A 10,612-nucleotide genomic window follows, 5' to 3' on the forward strand; every position below is an offset into this window, starting at 1 on the left:
CGCCGGGCGGCCGGGCCCATCACGCCACCCGGAACGTGCCTTGGCGGGAGGCGGCGCTGGGGGCATTGGTCGTACACAGCACTCCTGGGGCGGAGTGACCGGGCCGGGCGCGCTGCTCGCCCCCATGACGTCAACCCATAAGGCAACGCGCTGTTGTGCCGTTTACCGCGCGTCACCCGGACAACGGCAGTCGGTGGGGGTTGAGGGGGGCGTCAGTGACTTGGCCCCGCCCCACCATGCAAATGAGCGACGTCACTCGTGCCCAATGGCGAGCAGGGACAGTGAGCTCATCGCGCCCGGCCGAGGCTATAAGGGGGCGCGCGGGACGCGCGGCTCAGGAGCCGCCGCCAGCGGAGGGCCGGGCGCAGCGGCCGCGGCGGGAGCAGGGCCGAGCGGACGGGGGGGCGCGGGCCCCCCGGGCGGCCGCGGCCACTCCTCCCCCCCCGGACCAGCGCGGCGGGGGAGGCGGAGGATGGAAACACCCTTCTACGGCGATGAGGCGCTGAGCGGCCTGGGCGGCGGCGGCAGTGGTAGTGACGGCAGCTTCGCGTCCCCGGGTCGTCTGTTTCCCGGGGCGCCCCCGACGGCGGCGGCCGGCAGCATGATGAAGAAGGACGCGCTGACGCTGAGCTTGAGCGAGCAGGTGGCGGCAGCGCTCAAGCCTGCGGCCGCGCCGCCCCCAACCCCCCTGCGCACCGACGGCGCCCCTGGCGCGGCGCCCCAAGACGGTCTGCTTGCCTCGCCCGACCTGGGGCTGCTCAAGCTCGCTTCGCCTGAGCTCGAGCGCCTTATCATCCAGTCCAATGGGCTGGTCACCACCACGCCGACAAGCACGCAGTTCCTCTACCCCAAGGTGGCGGCCAGCGAGGAGCAGGAGTTCGCCGAGGGCTTCGTCAAGGCCCTAGAGGACTTACACAAGCAAAACCAGCTGGGCGCGGGCGCGGCCTCCGCTGCCGCCGCCGCCGCCGGGGGACCCTCTGGCATGGCTGCGGGCGCCGCGCCTCCCAGCGAGCTGGCCCCGGCAGCGGCCACGCCCGAGGCGCCCGTCTACGCGAACCTAAGCAGCTACGCGGGCGGTACCGGGGGTGCGGGGGGTGCTGCGACGGTCGCCTTCGCCGCGGAGCCCGTGCCCTTCCCGCCGCCGCCACCCCCAGGCGCGCTGGGGCCTCCGCGCCTGGCCGCGCTCAAGGATGAGCCGCAGACGGTGCCCGACGTGCCGAACTTCGGCGAGAGCCCGCCGCTGTCGCCCATCGACATGGACACGCAGGAGCGCATTAAGGCGGAGCGCAAGCGGCTGCGCAACCGCATCGCTGCCTCCAAGTGCCGCAAGCGCAAGCTGGAGCGCATCTCGCGCCTCGAGGAGAAAGTGAAGACGCTCAAGAGTCAAAACACGGAGCTGGCGTCCACGGCGAGCCTGCTGCGCGAGCAGGTGGCGCAGCTCAAGCAGAAGGTCCTCAGCCACGTCAACAGCGGCTGCCAGCTGCTGCCCCAGCACCAGGTGCCCGCGTACTGAGCTCGCGTGCGGGGCGCATGCGCGGCCTCCTCCCAGAGAGGCGGGCTCGCGTGGTTGGGGGGGGCGTGGGCGCCCCGGACTCGCAGAGGGCGCGGCCCCGGGATCCCCCCCTTGAGGGTGCCAGGAGTCGGAGAGGGCGCCTCAGACTCGACAAGCTGGACCCCCTGCTGCCGGGGGGCGAGCGCATGACCCCCACCTCCCCCGCCCTCGCGCTGCCTCTGTCCCGGGCGCGCGGCCACCCAGTGTTGCACAAACCCGCGCGTCCTGGCCGCCCCTTTGTACACACCGCCGCCGAAGGAGGCTCCGAGGGGGCGCAGCCTCAAGCCCTGCGTTTTCTCTTCTTTTACTTTTTTTTTTTTTTTGACTTTGGAAGAGAGAAGAACAGAGTGTTCGATTCTGCCCTATTTATGTTTCTACTCGGGAACAAACGTTGGTTGTGTGTGTGTGTGTTTTCTTGTGTGGGTTTTTTAAAGAAATGGGAAGAAGAAAAAAAAACTCCCTCCTTCCCTTTCCTCGCTCTCGCTTCCCTTCCCCTTCCATCCCTCCGACGCCCCGCTCCTCCCGCCCTTTTTCTTGTGTTTGTTTTTTTGTTTCGTTTTGCTACGAGTCCACATTCCTGTTTGTAATCCTTGGTTCGCCCGGTGTTCTGTTTTCAGTAAAGTCTCGTTACGCCAGCTCGGCTCTTCGCCTCCTTCTTCTCCGGCCGGGGCCTGACGAGGTGGGCGGGGCCTGGCCCGGTCCCCGTCCCCTCCTGCCTCCTTCGCCTCCTCCCTCCGCCCCTGCTCAGAGGAGGGAGTCGGCGTCCGGGAAGAACCTGCACATCTGGCGCTCAGCGAGCGCCATCTAGGAGCGCCTGGGCGCGGGGCCGACTCATGTCCGAGTTGGGCGGGGGACATTGGGGTTTCCAACCTGAGTTTGGAACTAGCCAGCCCGCGGGTGTCCCCTTTGTCTCCCCTTTGCGGAGGAGGGACTGCGGGAGGGAAGGGGGACAACTTCAGCCCGAGGCAGGGAGGAAAAGGCAGAAACTAACTTTCCAGGCTTCTGTTTGCCTGTCTGTAAAATAGGCAGAGCAATGGTAAACTTGTCCTATAAAGTTGTGAGGATTAAGACAGTTCGTTTACAGAGCAGTTCTTGGCTTACAGGTGGTGCTCAATGTAAGCTTGTATTATCGTTTGTCGGATGATACGTGAGTCTCAGGAACAGAAGGAAGGTTGGCACAGGTAGGATCTGACCCAGGCAGTCTGCCTCCGGGACTGGAGGTGTGGTTAGGTTCTGTGGGACCACTGACTTGGAATCCAGGATTTTTCAAGTACTGTCTGAAATACCCATCCCCCAACATCGTATTCTCCCATTTTGAAGAAACTAAGGTTCAGAGAGGTTGAGTGACAGGCTTCAGGTCACACAGCCTTTTTTAGGAGACCGTGCAGGGACATTTGCACCTTGGGTTTCTCACTTCCACAGCCTTGACTGCCAGGTTACCCTCTTCCCCTGCCTGCTTTGGCCTTTGCTACTGTGGGGGCAAAAGACCCTGGACCTTGGGCTTCTGCCTCACTTCGGGCCCGAGGGACATGAGCATTGGTGGACAAGGACACAGGGAAAGAGGGCAAGTGAGTTTTGAACTCCAATTGTGTACCCAACCCTGATAGGGAAGGTGGGCAAATCATGCCTGTTTTACAGATGAGGAAACTGAGGTGCAGAGAGGTGCAGAGAAGAAACGCCTTGTGCCCACAGTCCCTCAGCCATCGAAAGAGTGGGGCTTCACCACATACAAGTTCCCTCTTCCTCCGGATCACCCTGGCTGCCCACCTTTCAAGGCTTCAAGGGCTGCTTTGGGGTTTGTTTTTTTTAACTATGTGACCTCTCTTTGGTACCACCTTCAGGCAGATGTTTCAGGAGAGGGGTTTGAAGTGAAAAGAGGGCTGATGCTGAGTTTGGGATGTCCACACAGAGGAGACCAAGAACCATGCTTGGGGATCAGAGCTTCACTCTTCAGGAGACTTGAGTCCCAACTTGGGTGCCAATTTGCCCAATTTGCCTCTGTAACCTCAGCCAAGTTCCCTCCCCGTTCTGGCCTTTACCTACTGTGCTGTGAAAAGGATATGTTTCCCGTGTCCAGGTAACATATCTCAGCTCAGAAGTTGGAAGTGCTTGGGAGATGAAAAGCAGTGAAATAGAATTCAGGCGAGGCGTACACTGTGCAGCCCCCAACCTATAGAGAAGGGGAGGCCCAGGGAGGTTACGAGATCTACCGGATACCCCCTGAAATGTTTTTACTCACAGCACTTCCGACACCAAATGAGTGGGTTTTTTTTTTCCCCCACACTAACCAGTTCTCCAACTGCAGACACCAGCTGGGTATCCTACAATTCAATTCTGACACTCTCTGCCTGGAGTTAGCACGGACCACACAGGTGAAGAGTTCAAGACTGCCCCACTTCAGACGCCGATCACAGGTCCCAGGTTGCCACCTGTGCTTCTTTTTATTAAAAAAATTATTTATTTTTGGCCCTGGGCGGCATGGGCATGCAGGGATTAGTTCCCCCAGCAGGGATCGAACCCGTGACTCCTGCAGTGAAAGCGCTGAGTCTTAACCACTCCGCGGGAATTCCCCCCGCCACCTGTACTTCTTAAAGACCGGCTATAAACCCGAGGGTTCCCATCAACCCCTCCTTAGGTTCAATAATTTGCTAGAACCGCTCACAGAGCCCAGGAAAGCACTTGACTCACTCTTTCCAGTTTATTTTAAAGAATACAACTTAGGGACAACCAGATGGAAGAGATGCTTAGGGCAAGGTATGGGGGAAGGGCAAATGGGGGAAGGGCGAGGAACTTCCATGACCTCTCTGGGCACCTCATCTTCCCAGCACCCCATGAGTTCACCAATGCTTGTGCAGGATTGATGAAATCACTGGCGTTTGGTGATTAACTCAATATCCAGCCTGTCTCCCCTTACAACCCTCTAATCATGCCTTGGTCTTTTAGGAGACCAGCCCCCATCCTGAAGCTATCTAAGCTTGGCCTGGCCACCGATTATCTCATTAGCATACAAAAGACACTTACCACTCCGGAGTTTACAAAAGTTTTAGGAGCTGTGTGCTAAGAACCAGGGACAAAGATCCTGCTAAATGGCAGCACAGGGGCTCAAACCCAAGCCTTTTACCTGCCTAAAAGGAGACTTGGGGCTAGGTGGAGGCCCTGTCTTTTCATTAGCATGTGACCTGAAGGGCTTTTTGGAAACCATAGATCTGGCCCCTACTTGCCACTTTTCTGGAAAAAAGGCCTTGACTGCACCTGGCCCTGGGCAGGTCAGTGTCTCTTTCCAGGCAGCTCCCCACCCGGAACTATTTCCCTTCCTTCTGGCCTCGGGACCTTTGCACAGCTGCAAGCCTGATACACCTCTTCCCTCAGCCGCCCAGCTGAACTTCACCTCTCAAGCTCTGCTGCAGATGCCCTTATTGGGCTCCATCAGTGCTCTGTGCTTCCACTATTATTGCCCTGATCACCCTGGATTTGTGTTTGGCTCACTCAGGTCATGGATGGGAACTGTCCTGGTCACTGCTGAAATGAAGGACATAAGTCTTGTCCAACTCCCATATCCCTGGTTTTGCCCAAAGCCACACCCACAGTGTGGAGAAGACAGGGGATCTTTGCAGAGGGAGACTGGGTGTCCCTGTTGGCCTCTTGTTCTGATGCCCCCCAGTGGCTCCCCAGGGAGGCCAGGCAGAGGCCTCTGGGCCAGGCTGTGTGGCTTTGGCACGACACTGCTGAGCTGAGGCCAAAGTGTGTGTCAGCCGTGGCCCAGCCAGCAGTGATTCACACCAGACCTTGGCCCAGCCCCAGGAGGTGACCGGGGATGGTGGCCTCACTTCCCCTTCCAGGCCTGTGGCTCAGGGTCAGTGCCCACTTTTGCCAGGCAGTGGGAAGATCCCAAGGGGCCCTGGGCCTGGCACTACCCTAAGGAGTCCCCATCCTCAAAGCCAGACACTCTAGGCCCTTTAGGATGTAAGTCAGAGCACAAGAGCCTGGCTTACCCCTCACCTTCTCAACAAAACCCAAACTCCTATAGTCCTCTCTGAAGCCCTACCTATACAGTCACCCTCCCTGCCCTCTTCTCCCTCCCTCCAATGACTTTAGCCTCCTCCATGTTCCCTAAACATGCCCAGCTTGTTCCCACCGCAGGGCCTTTGCACATGCTCTGCTGGCCATCTGGGATGCCCTTCCCACAGCACACCCCCAGCCAACTCTTTTTTTCTCTCTGTGGGGCTCAGCCCATCCCACCCTCGCTTTGGTTCCCTCGTAACAGTTTCACACCCCTAGATTATCTGAGTTGTTTGTGTCCCCAGGTCCAGATCAGGTCCCAGCACAAAGTAAGTGCTCAGCAAAGACCCAAGGGATGAGACTGAGGCCACCTCCAGACACATGGAGGGGGAGATTTTGGGGTCCCCTCTGTGCTCAGAGCCCTAACTTTCTACTTAGGATGGGCAGGCAAGATGTAGCAATCACCATGCCCTCAACCCTGACCCTGACCTGGGTCCTGCCCCCTCCCCCACCCCACTGAGTCAGCCTTCTAATACCCCCTCCCCCCAGGAGATAGGATTGGCCAGAACCTGGCTGTGAGTCACAAAGCCACTGTGGCACCAGTGCCCCAAGGCCAGCCGTCGGGCTGGTGGGTTCAGCTTCAAGGGCAGGTGAGTGAGGCTGGTGGCAGGTTTGGTGGGGGGGTAGTACGTGGAGACCTGGTCATTCTCCCCTGGCCCCTAGTGCCTTCAGAGTCCTCCTGGGCCCTCCAGACTGCTTTGAGAGGTGGAACAGCTCCACAACCTCTCACAGCAGGGGTGCTAGGGGCCCCCGGAGGCCTGATGGTGGGTTTGTCTGCCTTGGGGGCCCAGCCTGGAGAGCCTATCATGTCTTCTTGGGAAGCTGGGAAAGTGGTCTGAGCTCATGTGACACATTTGGAAGGCTCAGAGGGGTTTACTCAAAATCGCCTCGCTGGCCACTGAGCTTATGTGTCCGCGGCTCCTATTCCTTCTTTTCATTTCCTGCCATCCTGTTTCTCTCACTCTGTCCTTCCTTTGTCTCCTTATTCTGATTGAGTTTATCGAAAGGGCTGAGCCATGTGGTTGAGAAAACCTCAGAACCTGGGATGGACCAATTTGGATCCTGAAGCAGCCGTCACCAAGTTCTGAATCCTGGGCCACATTCATCCATCCATCCATCGATCCATCCATTTATTTATCCTTCCTTTCATCCTTCCATTTATCCATAAATATCTCTTGAGCACGTACTATGTGTACTGTTCTAGACACTGGGACAAGGGTAAACAAAGGGTCCTCCCTGGTGGGCAGCTCACAGTCTAACGGGGGAGGCAAATACGAAACGATATAAAGAAGTAAGACACGGTATGTTGGTACTTCCCTGGTGGTCCAGTGGTTAAGACTCCACGCTCCCAATGCAGGGGACCTGGGTTCGATCCCTGGTCAGGGAACTAGATCCTGCATGCCGCAAGTAAGAGCCCGCATGCCGCAACTAAGACCCGGCGCAGCCGAATAAATAAATAGATTTTTAAAAAAAGAAAAGAAAAAAAGACACGCTGTGTTGCCTCAGGTTCCTCCTCTGACATGGGGGCAGTGACTGTGCCCACCTCTGGGGAGCCAGCTTCAGGCCAGTTTGCTGTTACGATTCAGTTCACATTGATGCCCATTGTGCCTGGGGCCTGGCCCATCTTGGGGCCAGATATTCTTCTTTTTTTAATAAATTTATTTATTTATTTATATTTATTTTTGGCTGTGTTGGGTCTTCGTTTCTGTGCGAGGGCTTTCTCCAGTTGCGGCGAGCGGGGGCCACTCTTCATCGCGGTGCGCGGGCCTCTCACCGTCGCGGCCTCTCCCGTTGCGGAGCACAGGCTCAGTAGTTGTGGCTCACGGGCTTAGTCGCTCCGCGGCATGTGGGATCTTCCCAGACCAGGGCTTGAACCTGTGTCTCCTGCATTGGCAGGCAGATTCTTAACCACTGCGCCACCAGGGAAGCCCTGGGGCCAGATATTCTTGAAAACAAATCGACTGTGATCATCTCTGCCTTGAGATGTTTAGTTCATTATCATATCAATGATTAATATGATTGAATTTAAATCTACCATTTTACTAGTTTCTGTGGTCTCCGAATTTTATTCCTCTGTTCCCCCACTTCTGCCTTCTCTTGGATTATTTGAATCTTTTTCAGAATTCTATTTGAAATTAACTACTGAGTTTTTTTTTTTTTCCTTTTTAGGGGCTGCTCAAGGAACTGTAATCCTTAACATATATCCTTAAGTCACAATTGACTTAGACTTACTATTGTTCTACTTCACCTAAAATGTAAAAATCTTCCAACTGTATAGGTCCTTTTACCCTCACCACTGTGCTTTATTCTCTTTGTCATACGAATGACATCTACCTAGATTATAAATGCCACAAGACAATGTTTTAATTTTTGCTTATACAGTTATATGTGTTCTTTAAAAGAGGAAAATAATAGTCTTTCCTATTTATGAGGTATTTATCATCATCTCTTATGTGTTCTTCATTTCTCCCCAAAGATCTGTTTCCCTCAAGTGTAAATCTCCTTCAGCTTGAAGAACTTTCTTAGTAGCATTTATTGTAATGCAGGTGTGCAGGTGACAAATTCTTTTAGTTTTCTTTTACCTGAGAATGTCTTTATTTATTTTTTTTTTCCAAAAAATTTTTTTATTGAAGTATAGTTGATGTACAATATTAAATAAGTTATAGGTATACAGTATAGTGATTCACAATTTTTAAAAGTTATGCTTCATGTATAGTTATTATAAAATATTGGCTATGTTCCCTGTGCTATATAATACATCCTTGTAGATTATTTTGTACATAATAGTTTGTACCTCTTAATCCCCTACCCCTAGATTCTTAGGAAGCTAAAGGGACACATCTGAGAAGGTATGGTGGCATCAGACCCTCTAACTGATTAATAACAAGACACATCAACAAGTACTTACTCAACAAGCAATCTGTGTTGGTTGATTATGTGCCAAGCTGGCAATAGAGCTGGCGACACAGCAGTACAGCCCTTGCTCTCCAGTTAGCATGGTAATCATGGAGGTAATCACCCATGACTGCCGTCTGGGCACAGAGCATCTCTCAGGGCATAGGAGCTACACAAGCCACATAAACCAGGTTCTTTGCACATTTTGGACCAAGCAGAGATGACCAGTCAGGTATCATCTTGCTTCTCTTTCTTTCTTTCTTTCTTTCTCTTTCTCTCTCCCTTTCTTTCGTATCAAAGTATAGTTGACTTATAATGTGTTAATTTCAGCAAAGTGATTCATATATATATATATTCTTTTTTAGTTTCTTTCCCATTAGAGTTTATTACAAGATATTGATCATCTTGCTTCTTTTACTTCCTCTCTGAGGCAGAATTGATTCTCATTCTTTGCATACTACTTACAGAACCACTTTTGTTTCTGAGGAGTTTAAAACCTTTTTACGCAGCTTGAAATCTCTGAGTATCTCCGTTGGCGGCTATTATTTCATAGAGTCTACAGAGAAAGGTGTGCATGAGATTTCTTTGAGTACCTAGCCCACCAACCCCACATTGAGGGGGGGAATTCCACAAAGCCTATCCATTTTGAAAAATTTCAGTGATGCTTTGTGTCATACAGTCATCTCTATTCTGGCTTGCAGGACTTCCCAAGGGGTAAATTGACCAAAAAAGGGCAGCAATTCAAGATGCAAGTCAAGGATTTCCCTGGTGGTGCAATGGTTAAGAATCCGCCTGCCTATGCAGGGGACACGGGTTCGAGCCCTGGTCTGGGAAGATCCCACATGCCACGGAGCAACTAAGCCTGTGTGCTACAACTACTGAGCCTGAGCTCTAGAGCCCGCGAGCCACGACTGCAGAGCCCGCGTGCCACAGCTACTGAAGCCTGTGCGCCTAGAGCCTGTGCTCAGCAACAAGAGAAGCCACCGCAATGAGAAGCCCGTGCACGGCAACGAAGAGTAGCCCCCGCTCGCCGCAACTAGAGAAAGCCCGCACGCAGCAATGAAGACCCAACGCAGCCAAAAAAAAAAAAAAAAAAAATGATGCAACTCACGGAGGACCAGCTTCTGTTTTCTGTAAAATGTCTTTAACTTTACTCTCAAAGGACATTTTCACTAGATATATAATTATCAGTTGGCAGGTTTTTTTGTTCTTTCATCACTTAAGGTGCACATCAGTTCTCAATTTATTACATCTTGCCTCCAAATGTACCTTTCAATATGTCCATTACTCTGTAATATACCAAGGAGTTCCTTTCATTGTCTCCTTTCAAGTCAGTGTAATGTTAATCTTTCTCAGTAGAGGGTACTGGTGAAACATTGCAGGAAGTGTCAGTGGTAGAGGTGTGAAGATTCCTGGTGAACCTGCCCCACTAATGGGTCTACAACGTCATCCCTTTGCGACTTTGCAGACATGACCTGGTGAAAATCTTTCTGTAGCCTTCTTGACTCAAAACCCAAAGCCCCCCCGGTAGCCCACACACTCTGCAGGCCTTCTGTCCCCACCAGCAACTGGACTCCTGATGTGTGCTCATATCACCAGTTACTGATCACCTGTTCCTCCACGTGCACTTCAGGAGGTGGCCTTTTGCTTGCCTGGCAACTCCAGCCCTGCTTCGGTCTGGCCAAACCAGCAAATATCTCTGCCATCTGGTGGGTCAAACCACATCTTCTCCAAGGGAGTTTAACCTCTTCCAAATTTGCCCTTCCTTTGGGATACTCCCTCAGCTCTAGGAAACCACATTAGAGTTTCCTTTTGGCTGCGCTGGGTCTTCGTTGCTGCGTGCGGGCTTTCTCTAGTTGCAGTGAGCAGGGGCTACTCTTCGTTGCGGTGCGTGGGCTTCTCACTGCGGTGGCCTCTTGCTGCGGATCATGGGCTCTAGGCGCGCAGGCTTCAGTAGTTGTGGCACGCTGGCTCAGTAGTTGTGGCTCGCAGGCTCTAGAGTGCAGGCTCAGTAGTTGTGGCTCACAGGCTTAGTTGCTCCGCGGCATGTGGGATCTTCCTGGACCAGGGATTGAACCCGTGTCCCCTGCATTGGCAGGCAGATTC

General features: G+C 53.6%; 1 protein-coding gene across 1 annotated transcript; it reads left to right on the forward strand.

The window, feature by feature from the left end:
* Positions 1–422: 422 nt before the first annotated feature.
* On the forward strand, positions 423–2,187 carry JUND (JunD proto-oncogene, AP-1 transcription factor subunit). The gene has a single exon (XM_082381353.1). It carries the CDS (start codon positions 473–475, stop codon positions 1,511–1,513), a length of 1,041 nt encoding a protein of 346 aa, XP_082237479.1. The 5' UTR covers positions 423–472; the 3' UTR covers positions 1,514–2,187.
* Positions 2,188–10,612: the final 8,425 nt, after the last annotated feature.

The sequence above is a fragment of the Balaenoptera borealis genome (genome assembly GCF_965194805.1).
Source record: "Balaenoptera borealis genome assembly, chromosome: 2".
NCBI lineage: Eukaryota > Metazoa > Chordata > Mammalia > Artiodactyla > Balaenopteridae > Balaenoptera > Balaenoptera borealis.